Raw genomic sequence first — 19,050 nt, 5'->3', positions numbered from 1 at the left:
TAAGTCCATCACCCTGCCATAGAATGGGATCAGGCTGGTAAAGCAGGACTTATGTTTCATGAACCCATGCTGACTGGGCCTGATCCCCCAGTTGTCCTTCATGTGCAATGTGATGGCACTCAAGATGATCTCCTCCATGACCTTTCCTGGCACCAAGGTCAGGCTGACAGGCCTTTAGTTCCTGGGATCCTCCTTTTGATCCTTCCTGTGGGTTGGTGTCACACTTGCTAACCTACAGTCAACTGAGAACTTCCCAGTCAACCAGGATTCCTGGTAAATAATGGAAAGTGGTTCACTAGGTACTTACGCCAGCTTTTTCAGTACCCCTGGGTAGATCCCATCCAGCCCCAGAGACCTGTGTGTGCCTAAGTGGTATAACAGGTCCCTGACCCTTTCCTCTTGGACTATGGGAGCTTCATTCTGGTGTCCTTCCATGTCTTCCAGCTCAGGGGGCTGAGTACCTGGAGAACAACTGGTCTTACTATTAAAGATTGAGACAAAGAAGGCATTAATTTCCTCAGCTTTTTCATCATCCTTTGTCACTATGTTTCCCCCTGAATCCAATAAAGGATGGAGATTCTCCTTAACCCTCCTCTTTTCTGATGTGTTCATAGAAACACTTTTTATTGTCTTTTATGCCAATAGCCAGATTAAGTTCTAGTTGGGCTTTGGCCCTTCTAATTTTCTTCCTGCATAACCTCACGATATCCTTGTAGTACTTCCAAGTTGCCTGCTCCTTCTCTCAAAGGTCATATACTTTCCTTTTTTCCCCTGAGTACATACATAGACTTTCTTATGTTGAATTATGAACTATTTTAAAAAATGTTAATGTGATTAATTTGAATACAATAATGTGAATTTGATAATGCTGAGAAACATTTAAATATCATTATGGACAGGAGCTAGACAGAATATTTTCCTCTTCTCATCAACTATGGTATAACCATCTAATGTATTTTTTAATTATATCTACTATAATACAAAAAAAGAAGTGGTTTGGGAGATTTTTGCTTTTAAGCAAAATAAGAAATTATCCTTGTAGTCTTTGTCTCCCATCCCCTGGTCACACTTTTCAGGTTTTGTTAATATCCTATTAAAAGCAACAGCAAAAGAATTAATATTTTCATAGTGCTTTCATGCCAGTGCTTGCATGAGATCACTATGAGGATGACCTTTTCATATACATTGTTATTTCTTTCTCTGAACTGAAAAAATTATGGTTTGTTTTTCTCTAGGGAGGCAAAGTTGACGGTTATTTTGTCACCACTGTTCTCAGCATTCTTGTGAGTAAGGGTATTTCTGAAATTCCTATTTAGACAAAAACCCCCAAACTGAAAATTCATTGTCAAGGTATTTCTTGAGATGTTTTACATATTATACCTTTCTACCTTAGGAGATTTAAAGCTGAATAAAATTTGGAAAAGTGAGGTTGCATTTTATAGCAAAAATTTCTCAATACAGTCATGTGTTTTTAAAGTCCATAAAGAATTATGGTTGTCCTGATAGCTATCCTATTCTTTCTAAAAAATGCTGAACTGCTTTTGTGATTTATACCTGCGGTACTAAAAATGCATGGAAGGTTATGTCTGGCTGTTTTTGTTAGAAAAAAACTTGACTTAACAGACCTGGACATGATGTAAAAGGATGTTTCAACTTAATGTTTCAATGAGATGAATGATGGGAAACATTTTTCCACAAGGACCTAATAGGTCCTAAAACCCATTTTCACAAAGTATAAGGCAACATAAAATTATTCTGATTTTTAGATGTGATCTACTTCTTGAGAGACAATGAAATATTTCCCTGAATTATGTCTTTATGAATTAAGCATAAATTAAAACAACAACAATAACAAAAACCTGATACAAACAAGCAAAAAAAACCCCAACCCAAAACCAAACCAAAAATCTTTCTAGTTTTCATTTCAATATTTCGAGAAATAATGAATTCACTACATCGATTGACAAGTTGTTCTAGCTACAATATTCCCTTCCAAACAAGACTACTTTCTCATTTTAATTTATCTAGCTTTAAATTTAAAACTTCTAGATTACAAGAACCATGCTAAACTGAAGTGTTTCTCAAAATTTCCTTTAACACAGTGGTGACACCAGAAACAAACTTAGAGGCTACTCTCTGCTTCTGCTTGACATCCCTCTGGACAGATGCAGAAAATTGGCTCTCATGCAAGGCAGGGGTGCACAAGGGAGACCCTCAAGCATGAATGCCCTTCTGGACAGTGTGGGAGCTAACAGGGCAAGTGCCTTCCAGCCTAGGGACCAAAGATGCCTCTGCTGGAAATGAGGGCATATGTAGGGGTAGATCACAGAATATCTTGAATTGAAAAGGATCCACAAGGATCACTAAAGTCCAGCTCCTGGCCCTGAACGGGACAGTCCCAAGAATCACATAATATGCTGGGAGCATTGTCCAAATGCTTTTTGAACTCTATCAGGCTTGGTGCTGTGACCACTTCCCTGGGGAGCCTGTTCCAGTGCCACACCATTCTCTAGATGAAGAACCTTTTCCTAACATCCAACCTAAATCTCCCCTGACACAGCTTCAGGCCATTCCCTTGGGTCTTGTCACTGGTTGCCACTCTACTTCTCATGAGGAAGCTGTAGACTGCTGTGATGATGTGTTCCTAGTTCTTGCTCAAAATTAACATGTTGCTGTCTCCCAGAATGAGGACATTGTTCAGATGTGAAATAAAGACTCTTGTGGGTAACCTGGCTGTCTAAGCCCAGCTGCTGAAGGGATCTACAATGCACACATGTATTTATATATTCTCAGTAGCCAATCTCCACCCTGCTTGGGCAGAGGGGGACAGGATGAGTCCCTTGGCACTGCCTATGTTTGTGTGAGTGCTCTGTGTGTCTGTCTGTGTTACCTGTTGCAGGTAAATTGCAGCTAGCAATTTACCGAAAAATGCTCTACTGAACAATGCACGTGGTGTATATGTGTGCCCTGTGGGCATGCTCAGCCTCACTGCTGGTTGGAACTGGGGGTATGGAGCTGCAGCTGCCTCTCCTCTGCAAGACTGGGCAAGTCCTAACTGATATGTCTGCTTCTGCACCAGAGACTCATTTCCTAAGGACCCATCCAGCGTGGTCCCAGGTGCTTTCAGAGCTTTGGTTTACCAGGAAAGAGTTCTTCATCCTGTCAGAACGGACTGCATGAAACACTTTGCTGAGAGACACAGTCAGTAGCCTGTGAAGATTTTTCTGAACAAGTACCCAGTCATGCTTCCACCTGTTTGTCCCCCCTTCTGTAATTTGTGCATAATTTAAAGACTGTATCAGAAACTATTTTCCCCCCAAGACTTCTGTAACCTCATTAAATAGCTTAGAGTCAAAAACTGATTCCTGCGAATCAATCTTCACAGTCACTTAACGAGTCCTGCTTGTAATTACACTGAGCTATTTTTTATATAATTTTTAATAGATTTTATGTACTACATCCAGGGTTTTTTTTATTATTTCATAGTATTTGTCAAGATACTTGGCCATATTAGGTCAGAATGGAAATCCAAGAACATTACAACAACAGTACCTTTACAAGTCAAATTTGTATATGTCTAAAAAGACCTCAAGTTACTTTAACAAGATCTGTTTTTCAGAAACCTGTGTTGATTTACATTACATTTGCATTAATTACTCTTTTTTTAATTCTTTATAGATTGAGTCCTATATTAGGTGTTAATTTTTTTTCTAAGACTGATTTTTTTATGACAAACTTATAACTTAATAGCTTATTCTCTTTAGTATTTTTCAAATATTGGCACAACATTCATTTTTGTTCCAGATGTTCCTGAATGTCCTCCATGTTTAAATACTTTTGAAAATCAACCTTGACAGTGTAGAGAACTCCTCTGACATTTCTGTTATAATTCTTTGATGCAAATTACATAGGCATGCTGGTGGTACATCCAAGTGAGAGGGAGAAAGAGTTTAACATCCTTCAGAGTAACTTTTGTAGTGGAAATTTTTTTTATCATCAACTATGAAGGGACTATACTATCTGGATGTTTCCCAAAAGAGAACAGAAATATTGAAGGAAACCTTTTACTTTGTGCAATGATAATCATTGTGAATTTATTTTATTTTATTTTATTTTATTCTATTCTGTGTTCAAACACAAAGAAACCATGCCTGCCCCAAACAGAAAGTTAACCACATATTTTCTTTGACTATTTGCTTTCCTGGAAGTTTTGGGTCCATGACTTAGGACAGTGTGTTGAAACAGCTTTGCCATGATAGGCATGGGTGGGAGAATTCCCAGGAGGCCTCTTGATGCTCCAGTCACATTAGCCCTAAGCCAACACATAGCAGGAAAAGACAGAGAAACATTAATTAGAAGGGTTCTAATTATATCCAGCTCACTTTACTATTTCTTTGATTTTACATCATGATTGATCATATTTACACTGGAACAAAAATGAAAAAGAAGCTGAATCAACAAACCAAACAAAATCCACTTGATGGATGTCTTAACCCTTCTCTATCCACTCTAGACCTGATGTATGTATTGCTCCCATCCACAGTGTGGAAAGACTGCTCAAAAACATTGCTTCCAGTTACTCTATTTTTACATAGGAAAAATGATTTTTTTTCTCAATCTGTAATATTTTTTTATTATTCTGAAATGCTAACTTCTTATTGTGTTGATCAGAGGGAGTACACATAGTAATCCTGGGTATCTAAGCTCAATATTGGAAGAGATAAAAGAGAAAGAGGGTGTGGTGGGTTGATCTTGGCTGGATACCAGTTGCCAGTCAGACGGGAGAGAGTAAGATGGAAAACAACTCGTTTAAGTTAGATAAGGCAGTTTGTTAAAGCAGAAGCTAGGTGAAAGCTTGCACGTGCAAAAGCGAAGCAAAGCGAAGGATAGCAGGGTTTATTCTCTACTTCCCATGAGCAGCGATGGTCGGCCGCTCCCGAGAAGCAGGGTTTTGATGCGTGTGACAGTTCCTCAGCAGGCAGCCATTGGAGACAATGAATGCCTCCCTTGCCTTAGCTTTTATGTCTGAGCTGACATCACATGGTATGGAATATCCCCTTGGCCAGTGTGGGTCAGCTGGCCTACTTGGGTCCCCTCACAGGATCTTATCCTCAACTGAGGAAGGAATGTTACAGTGCTGATGCTGTGCTTGCCCTGCTTAGCAGTAGCCAAAACACTGGTGTGTTATCAACACCGTTCTAGCTGCCAATGCAAAGCACAACACTGTGAGGGCTACTGTGGGGAAATGAACTCCAGCTCAGTCAGACCCAATACAGGGGGATAAAGTAAAAAAGGATAAAAGAGCTGTCTTTTCTCTTTGTACAGAGAATAGACAGTTAGGAATTTATGTGTATTCTAGATTTTAGATCGATTTTTTTTTTGTTTGCTATTACAGGTTTTACTTTATATTACTTTTAATCTTAATGAAAAGTTTGTCCTTGTAAAATTTACAGCCATAATTAAAAAATTAAATGGGCAAAATACAGCATTTGGGTAAACCTGACATCTTCCTTTCGATGACCATTCAGTTGATCAGTTATAGTTGCAATATTCCTGACACCAAGGGTTTTATAAAAAAATAATGCTAAACTCTTTACTTAAAATATTACATAATAATATTAAAGCAAATTTACTATTAAAAATCAAAATGTATCACTAATATTTTTCCAATATTTCAAATACCTGTTTGCATTCTGGCTTATAAGTTTTTAACTTCTATGATGCAGAATTATATTTTTGCTTGTGTTTTATGATTAATTCCATCTGCAAAGCTCACGTCTGCTGATTGTTTATATCTGTAATCAGTTGTACAATCAGACAACTAAAGGAGTTGAATAACTCAATTAGTTTACATGCATTTCCAAAAAAGCCCCGCAAGTGTGAGAGGGGGAAAGTATCATGCTTCCATTAGTGAACTATAATCAAAGACTTCACAGCTCTGCTCTGGACTTTAGAAAGGGGTAAGGCTTAGAAATGGCAGTGATTCTTATTCTGAGAATTTTGAATACACAGATAGTTCTGCTTTTCTGGTGCAAGGAGCTCTGGGCACTGAAGGTGGCTACTGACACCAAAGGGGATTCAGCGAGATCTGAATTGCCATCTGGCCACTCTGCAGCAGTCACATGATCCCTAATCACACGCACACTTTGCTCATAGTTGTTAATGCTTGTCTTTCCCTTGGGATAACACGATTAATGACAGTGCCTTTATCACATAGAAGCTCTTCTAGCATAAGACAGCCTAGTTATTCACTCTGACTGCATATGGCAAGTTTGTCCCATGGAATGAGTTGGCTTTGCATTTCAGGAGTCCATCAGCTTTAACCTTCACCACCAAAAGTGATTTTCGATCAGATCCCTAGGTATAACCATGCCAGTATGCTGGGCTGTAAACCGAGAAATCTGAGGATAAGGTTCGCTGTAAAACAAAGATCTAGGTGGTGTTTCCCCACAAAAACCCTGGATGAGGTGATAAATTTTACCTTTTGGCAAATAAATCTCAGGTTGTTTTTCATTTAATTAGTAGAATACACATTTTCCCTTTTCACATTAGAAATGGCTTGTGCTTTTCCTGGCTATCTCTTAAGTGAGAGTCTGTTATTAAAGTCTCTCTCTAATTCATAAGTGAAAACAACCATGGTTACCGGGAATTCTTGGAGTCTTTAGTTTTGAATGGATTGTCTAAAATTTTATCGGACATTTCTTTGGACATTCTATTACAAAGAGATGAGTTATGGAACAAAACAGGTAAGAACAACAAATTTTTTATTTTTTCTACAGGTACAAATCTCAGTTATTAACAATAATAATAATAATTTGGCAAGAACATTTAAAACTTGTTTTGATTATCAAGGCAGGTGACACATTTATTCAGATGAACAGCCACACATTTGAAAAGACTAAATATCTTATTTCTTCTTGTGTAAACCTATCAGAACTGAAAAATACCATACCAAGAATGACACCTCAGCTATGAAACCCAGGCGGGAAGATGGCATTTAATCACTAGTATTAGAGTCACATATGCATTGATGACCTTTTACCTTCAGAGGTGAATTCATATAAACCACAGCGTTCAATCATGTCAAATGTAATTATCTACTGTTAGGACTTTAAATATACTTTAATCCTTGAATTTAACTTTTAGCACATGCTAAACCTAAATGTTTATATGTGGCAGGGGGAGGGAAAGAAGAAGGTAACAGGGGAGAGAGGGAGATGGGCTAAAAGAAAATTGCCTGTGTATACTTCTGTGATATATAGCCCATTTAACAGAGGATTTTATGAGCTGCAATTACCTGTACCTCTCATGAGAGATATTTTTCTTTCATTCTAGTCACCTCCGTCAAAAAAGAAATGTGTGTGGCACACTTGTAGTCTTATCACTACCACTAAACCAGGTAGGAAGATGCTATCATCATTTTTCATAAATCCTTACAGTCTGCAGTATTTTTTAAAAAGTTTCCTGTAGAATTGTATGAAAAATTTTGCAGTACATGTTAATTTACATCAATTAATTGTGATGAAATTTGCCTAGCCTCATGACACAAAGTGGACTGGATATTTAGCTACAGAACAAATTCAGTACAAAGAAGCATTGGAATTCCTCCAACAAAATCCAACCCTTCTGGAGTCAGAGGTTTTTCTAGTCTCTAATGGTCATTTGTCCCTATCAGGGCCTTTGAAACAGTATGTCTGAGAAAATATATTTTACTGGCATGTATCTGAAGTGACTATTTTGTCCTGCAGTTACTTAACTCTTATGAAAAAAAAAAATCAAAAAATCAACCAAACAATAGCAACAAAAAAAAAACCCAACAAACAAACCCACCAAATTTCACAGAACCACTAAATCAAAAAAATTGACTACTACTCTAGTGAAAAAGACATCTTAATGGCAACCAACAAAGCCAATAGTGTGGTAGTAACCTTAGACAGCTCAATGGAAGGAAAAGTAGAAAGGTTTGTAATTTATTGAACTAAGAACAAGGGGTGTTGTATAAAAATAATGGGCAAAACAGAACAAATAACTATGAGAGCTCCCAATGGATTGTCTCAGTCAGCTTTGTGAGAACAGATCTCAGATACTCAGTATGTGATCACTCACAGATATGCTGTTCTAAATGTGCGATTTTTGGTGTGGTCATTTTATCAATTAGAAGTAGATATAATAGAAGTCCAGATTATCTACATTAGTTTGGGTACTGATACTACCATAGAAGATTAGAGGTAGATGCAGCTGCAAATCTCAGACTACAAGTGAGGTAAATGTTAATGCAGTTAGCTTGGTCTGCAAAGAAGGCTGTTTCATATTAGGTTCTGTTATTTGCTCAACATCAGTCTATAGCTGGTTCAGTATCACTGGAAAAAGAAATGTAAACCTCCCCGTGGGGTGTTCATACTAAGTGTTTAGTCCTTTAGGTAGTATCTCTTTCAAGCAGAATTTATTGTGATACTTCCATTTTCTGTGGAAGGTTGGCAATTTAAGTAAATTTCATTGAGAAATATCCAGTATTTTTAAAGCTCACGAAGTCTCAGCTTGGAAGGAGAAAGAGCTAAACAGATCTTCTAATCAGAAGTGTCATTCATGTCCAGACTGATAATTCATTTAACTGAGAAGGCTTGGAGTCAACTCTGTGGGTAGGGTGGCATTATAATCCTCCCTTCCTGCCTCCCTCCCTCCCTCCCTCCCTCCTTTCCTTCCTTCCTTCCTTCCTTTCTTCCTTCCTTCCTGCTTTGGCTGTTCACTTCCCTTTATCAAACTTTCCCACAGGTGTGAACTTCACTAAGGATACAGCACTCTCTGCTGAGTTTATAAGGAGTAATAATTTCATATCAGATATAGAATCAACTTTAAGAAGAGCATAGATGACAGCTGCACCAGCTCCTTTCATGTAGACGTCAAAAAGTCTTTTGTACCAGAAGAAGTTTACAAGCTGTTCCTAATACACTTGAGCCTTCACTAGAAAATCAGAGCTGAAAGGACCTATGCCCTATAGACAATTTCACAAACCAAGTTCCTTCAACCATATCCACAACACAAATAACAATAATTTGATAAGATAGCCATGGAATGTGTTTAGGACACTCTAGACAAATAAGTTAATTTCCTAACACATATTTCAGTTACATATGTGCTCCGCTACATTGATAAAATCATTACTAACCAGTTACATAACATAAGCTAAGAAAATATGACAGGATGAAATTACGTGATTAATAAATCTCCTTACAGCAAGATTTGCTTTAGAGAGGGGAAAACAACAACCCATGTTTTCCTGTCTCATATTGCAATGAAAAACATAAAATCAGTTACCTAATATGCTTGGTCTGAAGAAAGTGAACGCTACGGGTTTTGCAATGTTTCAGATGCAGCCATCAATAAGAACGATGTTGAGGGCTATAATGGATCAGTTTACAAGGCTACAGTCATAGGCCTCCTGGAAATCCATTTTGACTTAATCAGCTTTCCAATTTTGCAGGTAAAATATAGCACTTCTGGATCATATCCAAGAATGAGGACACAGTAGTAAAACGATTCAATACATTTTGCATAGTCTTCACAATTTTTAAATCAAGGTGCTATTTTAGCAAACATTAACACTTGGTTTCCCTCATCTTATGTACTTTGTTCCTCCCCTTTTCTGGTATTGTAATGAATACTGTGCCCTCCCTACTTAAAAGTAGCTCATGATATCCCTGTCTCTGTGAACATTCTGCAGCAGGTAAGTATGTGAAATATTCCTATGTGACACCACTACTGTTTGCTGAAATTACATTCTGCTACATCAAAAAGACATTTCACAAGGTACAATATTATTGGATGTCTTTCAGCATTTTTTGAAAAGGAAGAACATTCCCCAGCGTAGCACTTACCTTCTCCTTCTTCAGCTCAACTACCATGGTCCAGTGCTTGACCATGTTTCAGCTGATTAACTCGAGCATGAGAAGCTGCAGCTGGGACAACCACTGAGCAGTACACACTAGTACACAGCACTTGTACTAGTATGTCACAGAGAGACTTCTCTGCATTTCTGGTGAAGTATACAGAGAACTTTCTGCCAGTTAAGCCTAACTATGTATTTTTGTTTACCTTTAAAGTTTTTGTACAGTAGAGAAAACTGTGAGAACAGAGGTAAAATTTGTGTATTTCTGCATTTGTTATGTCAAAGCATTGCTTTGGTTAGCCACTAGAAGGACTCCTCTCCTTTTCTTGGTCTTGGGCACCAGCTCTAGGAGAATCAGAGGAGGCTCAGTATGATTCATCCCTGTGTCTTCCTCTTGCCCTTACATGTTTCTACCCTGCCTTTGGAAAAAGTTATTAGGAAAAAAACTAGGTTGTAGAAATATTATATTTACAGTCTTCCTTTATATGAGGAGCTGGTTGTGAGTGTTTTTCACAGTTGTAGATCTATGTGATCCTCTACTAAACACCTCCTTTTCACAGAAAATAGAGGAGTATCTGGACAAAGAACCTCTAGTCTGAAGTTCCTGTCTTTTTTATTTTATCACATTTGAGTGTAAATTAGCAGCTTTACCTGCAGTCATACAGGGATTTGGATTAGATACTGCTACTATTAGACACATTGACTACACTGTAGCTATGTAGGTAGTAGTAATCAATTAAATTACTAGCAAGACATCGAGATGACACAGTGGAAACTGCTTTGTCAAATTTACAAGAACTTAATTAGCCTCAGTTCTCCAATTGCCGAAGTTCTCTAAATGAAGAAGAGTTGCTGGCTATATAGCCTTACTGCTTTTTGTGAAATGTCAATAACACCATCATAATGCATTTTTTTAAATTAATCATGATATCATGGACAGCCAAAAGTCCATTTCCAATATCCCCTTCTACAGGCAAATTGCTCTACTTGCCAGAGGGGTTGAATCTTGTCTCTAGAAATCTCAGTGTCTCATAACACAGTGTCTTTGAATATATTTTTGAGTTGGGTTTTGCTTCTGTTTATGTAAAAAAATTTCCCTCCATAATTACTGCTTTTACATTTTTGCTATGGACAAGTGTAAGTCTTGACTGTTTCCTCTTCCTTCATTTCATTGGATTGCTTGGTCTTAGATGGTTTATACCACGGGTTGCTTCCTTGTCTCCAGCTCCTTGCTTCTACCATTCTGTTTTTCCCTACCAAATAATGCCCTCTCAGCTGCTTTTTGAATCAAAGGAACCTTGGATATAGATAATGGTCCTATTACCATTTCATTTCATGTTCCAGTTTCATATTGCAGATATTCTGGGGAAAATGCCATAAAGAGATGGGTGAGAACTGAAATGCTTTCTCTCTGCAGAGGCTTGTTTTAATCATGAGAGCGAGCCAACTCCTAACATTTTGAATATGATGGCTTAGAGCCCATAACTCGAAGGACTGAAGAGCAGAAGAGACCACCAGTATTTCTCATACTACCCCTCGTCTTCTAAAAGAATTTTTTTTTTTTGTTACCGTGAGCTACCAGGCAGTGTAGACACAGTCACTGGTACATTTAGTGAGTCCTGATGTCAGGGGTAACTTCCTTGGCCATTGGAAGTTCTGGAAGAGGCTTTAGTTTGAGTTCCCATCCTTCTTTTGTTCTTCACTTTAATACGGTGATTAAATCCACAGTTTAGAAGTGTCAGCCAAAAGGAAGGTTAAGATAAAGTGTTGATAGTCATGTTTCCCTTGGGACAGAGAAGTCTCCTGAGAGAGCTCCTTTTCCTCCACTCCACTATTTCCATTTATTTCCATTAATGTGACAAAAACCCAGTTCTACCTTCTCAGTGTCAAAACACAGTAAATTCAGTGAAGATACAAAGTAAGTAAATGAGAAACAAATAAATGGAAACAAATTAATTGAAAAAAAAAAAGAGGCTGCTAATTTGTATTGTTTAACATCATTTTAATATTAAAAAATTAGAAGCAAATCAATTTTCCATATGGCCCATGGAGTGCCTACATAGTGGTTTTGGTGTCAAAATTTATCTAGATTAAAAGAAAAAAAAAAGGTGGATCTCTGTATGGATGATCAGTATCTAGAGCTAGCAAGAAAGCAGTAAATTTCAAGTATTATCTGTTAAAGATACACATGAATTTTAATGTGGTAGAAAATAATTTCATTTTGTCTTACTATGAATTTTCTCGCAATATTTTTCTAGTTTGGTTTCTGCTTTTTTGGAATATATGCAACATGAGCTTGATTCTGGGCAGAGGTTTCTTTCGTTTAAGTATAGCATTCTTTAGAAAGACATCTAATCCGAATGAGGAATGAGTATCTCAGCTTTTTCTGAGCTTTATTTGTAGAAGGCAAATGCCAAGCTTCACAGAAGTCAGACTACATTTTGAAATTAATCCTGTTCCAAGGCAATGAATTTTCACCTGAATATATTCAATGAAACCTCCATTTATGTATATCTTTGCCACATGGAAATTCTACCAAGATTAATCCCACTGAAGTTCCAGTAAAATGTAAATCCTAATTCACTTGTGAGGTTGAAAAGAGTTTAAGTTACAGTACAATAGTTCATACCTCACCAACTTTTAAACATTTTTCTAAAATTTATTTTCATGGTTGAATTTAGGTCCATCATGCTGCGCTTATCCTATTTTCCAATGGTAAAAACTTGGTCATGAATTTTTGCCTGTATTTTGTGGAGGTTGGAATTCTTCTCAGGATATGCCTGAAGCATATATTCTACATTAAGCCAAATAAAATTAAATGTATCCTTAAAATTAAGCTGGTGCTTATTCTTTGCTTAATAAAAATGAATTAAGCATGTGTTAAATATTTATTGGGATTGAAGTCTGCTTGCTAAGTTAGAGAATAGACTTTTCAGATTAGTTTTTAACAGTCCTCTTCATACAAACACAGATGGAGCATTCAAATGTCCTGATTGCTCACATGTTCTCATGAGCTGTAGCCAGGATCTGATATGGATTTTTTTCAGTTCAGTCAGAACAGGACTTCATGTGGAAAGCAGCAGATGGAATGAAGGGAGGGAATCCAAGTTTTTAATCCTTTTTTATTTTTTTCTTTTCTGAACAGATGTTGTTGAGATGATCAAGCTACAGAGCCACAAATCCAACCAAAAAGTGGGTAAAGTAATATATACAAACATATGCTGATATTTGGTATATGGTTAATCAGGCAGGCTACAGTCACCTGCTGCTGACATCAATATCCACCTTGCACATGATGGAGATGACAGGATTTTTAAGGTTACTGTAGAAAAATTTAATTTTATGTGCTGCTTTGATTTCTCATTCAGTCAAGAGAAAAGCTAACCACAACACTTAAAATTACTTCAATAACAGTTAAATGGTTCAGCTCAGGACCAGGAAGCCAGTGAACAACCACCAAAAAGTATATAGAAGGAAATTTTACTAAAAGGATGAGAAGGTTACAGCATATGGCTCAGGTTCACAGATTTCAGTTTGGAGCCATAATCTCACTGACAACTCTCAGGTGGGATACTAAATTAATGGAAGAGTAATTTTATGGGATAGGATTTGCTGTTGAGTTAAGGAGCAATATTTTTCTGACTATTAATTTTCAGCAAAAGATAAAGCTATTAAATTAGAATTGCAGGATATGCTGATCTCGCCATGGTGGTCATGATGAAGTAATTCTGATTTTGTCAGTGATATATTTATTAATGTCTCTACATCTTTAAAAAGAAAATTCAAGACTTTGATGACAATTCCTTCAAAGTAAAGTATAAATGAGAAATGGTTAATTTTTTATGTTTTGTAAAACTCTCCAGTTAAATTAAATATATGTAAAAGTTTGAAAATGTTACCAATTCTAGCTTATTAAAGCTTGTTCTACCTAGTAACTTCCCTGTTGGAATTCAGTAATTATGAACGAAGGGCATCCCAACAGGCACCTGTTTTACACTTGAAAGCTCAGAATTACTGCTCTACAGTAACACTTTGTGTTATGTAACATCAGTCAAAGGAAGAATTATACAGTGATATTTCTGTTATCTTGTCTGGGAAGACCAGAAATGGAATTCAGGTTGTGTGGGACAGGTTGTTTTTACTATACAAACACCAATGACTGCAATATCCATGGGCCTAAAGAAACAACATAATATGCAGAATACTTACATAGAATCGATATTCATCCTTTTTTTTAAAAAATGCTTCTAGATCCTTAGAATTAAAAGTTTAACTGCAAACTATCATATTATATGTACTAAAAAGATTCCAGTACCACTTACGGACTGACCATATGGAATAAAATTTCCTTAATTTTTGAGGTATAAACAGACCACAGTAAAAGAAAATAATAACATAAAAGATGTAAAAGTTTGAGGGTTTTTTAAATACAGGAGGAATAAAATCTAAGGAAACTCACCATGAATACTGAAGGGTCTATGATTCATTAATTTTTGTTCCTGACAAAACACCCTTAAATCTAAAGCAGTTAAAGACCAGAAATGCCTAGAAAATATTTTTGTGAGGAAGATCAAAATTCTCTGATTTGACATATTTCAAGTTTCTTGTTTTTATGGAGTTCGATATTTTATCAAGATTTTGGAGTGCCTCCTGAATACTCATTAGGTTTTTAAATGCTGAATACAATAATTCATTTTATAAAACTGTCATAAGCCCTACATACTATAGCTTTCTTTAGACGAAGTAAAAGACATTGCTTCTACTATGTCATACATGTAGTTGTGAATTTCACCAAAACCTGTCTACATGTCTAGCATTTTCTAAAGAGACACTTGTCCTTGTACTGACATTTGACAACATAAACATTTTATGGAAATTATGGTAGCCAGGAAAATAAATTTTAAGCATTTATTGAAGCCAAATTGTCAATTCCTGCATTTTAAAAATAGATAGCAATGCTTTCTGTAGAGAAATTGGCAAAAAAAAAAAAAAAAAGGAGGTAAGAATGGAAAAGTAAGGATAGCCTACAAAAAGCTATTTGGATACAAAGGAGTTAAGGTCATAGAGTTGAAGCATAGAGACAGGAAGCATTAATTTCATAAGAATGAAATAATCAGAAGGAAACGAAAGGAACAAGATGCAAAACATTTTGGTTAACTTCTAAGATCATATAAGCTTGTAAACCTCCTAGCCAGCTATCACCACGTCAGAAAGGATAATGAGAGAATTATAGAATAATGGAGGTTTTAAGTCATCTCATTCAATCTCCAAGAAGAAAACATAATAAAAAAGCACAGAAAGTACAAAAAAATCCCTGCAAAGAGGTGGGGAAAAAAATAAAAAGACAACACAATACAAGGGGAATAGATGGACAAGTACAGGATGAGGAAATGGATAAACATGTTGATAGCAATAACTATCAAAAACAAGGTAATGGGATAAAAGCCAATCTAGAACAGATTTCTGGTTAAGATCTAAACAGTAAGTCATTCAAGTGGAAACAGAACCAGAAGCTTCCAATGCAATTACAATAAATTGCCTAAATAGTTTCATAATATTCCCAGAAAGCATTATGGTGTGCAGAGAACAAGACTGGACTCACTTCACAGGGAGGTGCGGCTTTAATTTAGCATTTATCAAGAGGACAAATCATAAACATTCCAGACAATTTTCCAAAAGTACTGTGTAGAATACTTGGTGTTAATGGGATTTCTGTGCTCTAGTTTTGACGAAGAGAGTAAAAGATGAAAAACAATCACAAAACCAAAATAAAATTTCATGTCACTTTTAATCCATCTGCAGTCAAGTGCATGCTCATAGGCTTTAATCATATGCTGGTAAACCAAACAATTCTGGTTTGAAATCTTCCATGGACTTCAGCAGCAGTGTTGCCTCCTTTTTAAGATCTGGATTTAAATTTTCATCTGGAATCATAACCACTTGCATTCCTGCTGCCAGGGCTCCTTTGACTCCAAGTGGTGCATCTTCAAACACAAGACACTGAGAAGCAAGGAGGTCAGGGGAAAAAAATAAAGAATAATGTTACTGTGAACTTTAAATAGTTTGTTTTAAAAGAAAGAATGATCCCAAATGAAACTTAGTAGAAAAACTGAATTCCATTACTAGGTTAGACACTCCTAATCAGAACAAGGGTAAATGTCTCAATTTAAACATCTGCATGGTAATTAACCTTTAATTAATTTAAATTCAAAAAACATCAACAGACATACTTAAATCCCAGAAACTTGTTATCCAGATGTTCCTAAGTGCTTTGTTTTTTATAGGGATGAGTTTAATCAGAAGCTTAAAGTAAAGTTAAGCAACTGCTTAAATACCTTTATAAGCAGGCAATTTAACTTTTCCAAACCAACTTTACAAAATGGCAAAAGCAGTACTTTCACTTACAGGTGTGGCATTTCCTACATACACAAGATGGGGAAGACCACTACCTAGGTCAATAGTAGGACTTTGTATGAGTGGAGAGTAAGAGAAAAATCACTTATCAGAGGAGTGCTGTCAAAGTCATGCTCTATTTGCTTAATTCTTCCAAAGCAATGATGAGAAAGAAAATCTTAGATTGCAAGGTTAGATTTAGAGAAGAGACAGTTTAGTCAGGTAGAAGTACCATGCCTCACACCAGTCACAATCATTAAAGATTGCAGTTTGGAAGCAAAGTTTTTAAAAATAATCATACATTATTTATGTAGATTTTGTAATTTAAATTCAGAATATTGAATAATAAATATATAAGATAAATATATTAAAATCATATGTTCTGAAATTTTATATAATAAAAGATAACACTTCTGGAGTTCATTCCAGAATTTATATAATGAAACATCTCTTCCTGCCATTACATAGTATTCAGTTTGAATTTTTGGTTATGGACAACCCAAAGCAGCTTTTGGTATTCAACAATCCAAAAAATTATGACCTATACTGACACATGGTCTCCGCAATTCATACTGCATTTATTATCAATATTATTAGCACTGCTACTGCTACTAATGCCAAAATCACTGCCACAAATAATTTCAGTAATTGAAAACAGGTGTTGGGATGGTTAGGGCAATTTTCCCCACATCTAGTAATCACAAGGCAGTGCAACTCAGCCCTACCACAGAGAAGAGGGGACTGAGGGGAGACCTCATAGCAGTCTACAGCTTCCTCATGTGAGGAAGTGCTGGCACTGATCTCTTCTCTGTGGTGATCAGTGACAGGACCTGAGGGAATGGCCCAAAGTTGTGTCAGGGGAGGTTTAGGTTGGATATTAGAAAAAGGTTCTTCATCCAGAGGGTGGCTGGGCACTGGAACAGGCTCCCCAGGGAAGTGGTCATGGCACCAAGCCTGACAGCATTTGGACAGTGCTCTCAGGAACATTATGTGATTCCTGGGGCTGTCCTGTACCGGACCAGGAGTTAGACTTTGATGATCCTTGTGGGTTCCTTCCAACTCTGGATATACTATGATCCTATGAACATCTCTTAAGTTCTCCAACATAGAATTATTTCAATGCACAAAGTAAGGGATGCATAATGTTTGTCTGTTCTGCCTGTGCACTAAGAGATTCAAGCTGCAATTTGCAAAAACTTCATTATGTTCAAAGAAAACATTTTTGCCAGATGTATTAACTGTCTGCCCTATATATACCCATCTATCAGAGCCTGTGGAAGAGGAAAAAGGAATGAAGAACCCTTTCCTTTTATTTCTTTTCTTTTTAAAATATTGATTCTTGCCTTTCAACGTGTCAGCAATCACTTGGAGTCTGTCAAGAGAAAAGTAAGAGGTGCTTTCTACCTTGCATGTAATAAAGTAAAACTTAATTAATGATTTTTAGAGAGACAAAGGAATCACACCAATCTCTTTTCTGCTCATTTCCTTCATAAAGTCACTGCATTCCAGTTTGAACAATGTAGTATTTTCAAATGTAGATCATTATCACTATTACTAACTGCAATTGTACCAAACTTTCCAGTTGATCGTGGAAAGTTTGGTACAATTGCTTTCAGAAAGAAAGCATGGTTCTGCCTATAGGTTTTGTTCTTAACAATATCTTAGTTCATGACCTTAAGCACTCTGATGACAGTAAATGAAATTCTGACAGGCTTAGGTTTTTGAAGAGTAAGCTTAAATGTTGCACAGAAGAGCATTACCAAGGCCGTTCTGAAACCTTTTCTGATCTAGCCCATACAAAGGAATGTATTTCACTGCTCTGCCTTAAAAGACCTAATTGACTTCCATGATGTCACTAAGCTTACCATAGGAGAGGAACCGATGATTATGGAAGGCAATATGCATAATGAAAAGCTTAACTAATTCTCTGGAACTAGAAACAATTAAAACTCTTAATTACCAAAGAAGCCAGGCAAACGACCCATAATTACAGTGGCTTGAATGTTACAGGAAATAAGTGTATTAGGTCTTCTTGGAGTCTTTCTTGCTACTGACACTTACTGTCAGTAGCACAGCAGCATTTCTAATGCATAACGAAAGGTTTACAGAAGTTCACACACAAAATGGATTTATTAATACACAGAGATGTTATAAACTCTTCACTGTCCTGGCCCACCCACACACTAAATTTAGAGACATGAAAGCAGCCAAGTTCTTTCCCATTTTGCATAAGTATTGCAACATCAGCATCACTCCAACAGAGAGACAGATGAGATTTATACAGACTTCAGCTGAGATTCTGGCTGCTTCTCTGCATTATTGCCAAAACTTGTGTCACTGATCAATATTACTGCTATGAGATCTCTCAAAAGGTCATACCAATATAGGACAGTTCTCACTTTGAAATGAACTAAATGCTTAAAAAAGTAAAGCAGTAAAGTATATTAATTTATATTTCACTCTATCAATCTATAAAAAAGAAAAATTAATCACTTAACAAAAGGAAGAAATAATAAGGTCACTGCAGCATCTCATTACCTCTTTTTCCTGCATGAAATTTAAGAATATAAGAAAAGAGTTTTAGTTAGGCTCTTGGTATGTACAGCAGGCACTCTCTAATCTATATACTGTAAACGTCTAGATGGAATATTTGTGTTACTAACAGGGATATCCATAAATGTTATTGCTGTAAGTGATAGCCAAGAAGCCTGGAAGGACAAAACATTAAAATGAGTTTTGAAATTAAGATTTTGGAAAACCTGTGTAGATAA

At 36.5% G+C, this 19,050-nt stretch overlaps 1 protein-coding gene across 1 annotated transcript in view; it reads right to left on the bottom strand.

Annotated features, from left to right (window-relative positions):
- Positions 1–15,488: 15,488 nt before the first annotated feature.
- Positions 15,489–19,050, bottom strand: part of PUDP (pseudouridine 5'-phosphatase) — a 61,707-nt gene continuing 58,145 nt past the window's right edge. Inside the window, exon 4 of the mRNA XM_027639428.1 lies at positions 15,489–15,886. Coding sequence (XP_027495229.1) covers positions 15,710–15,886 — 177 coding nt within the window. The 3' untranslated portion in view covers positions 15,489–15,709. The remainder of the gene's footprint in view (positions 15,887–19,050) is intronic.

This window comes from Corapipo altera, unplaced genomic scaffold (assembly GCF_003945725.1).
Source record: "Corapipo altera isolate COAL_440 unplaced genomic scaffold, ASM394572v1 0, whole genome shotgun sequence".
Classification (NCBI taxonomy): Eukaryota; Metazoa; Chordata; class Aves; order Passeriformes; family Pipridae; genus Corapipo; species Corapipo altera.
The sequence above is the reverse complement of the archived record's forward strand: the minus strand, read 5'-3'. Positions and strand labels throughout refer to the sequence as shown.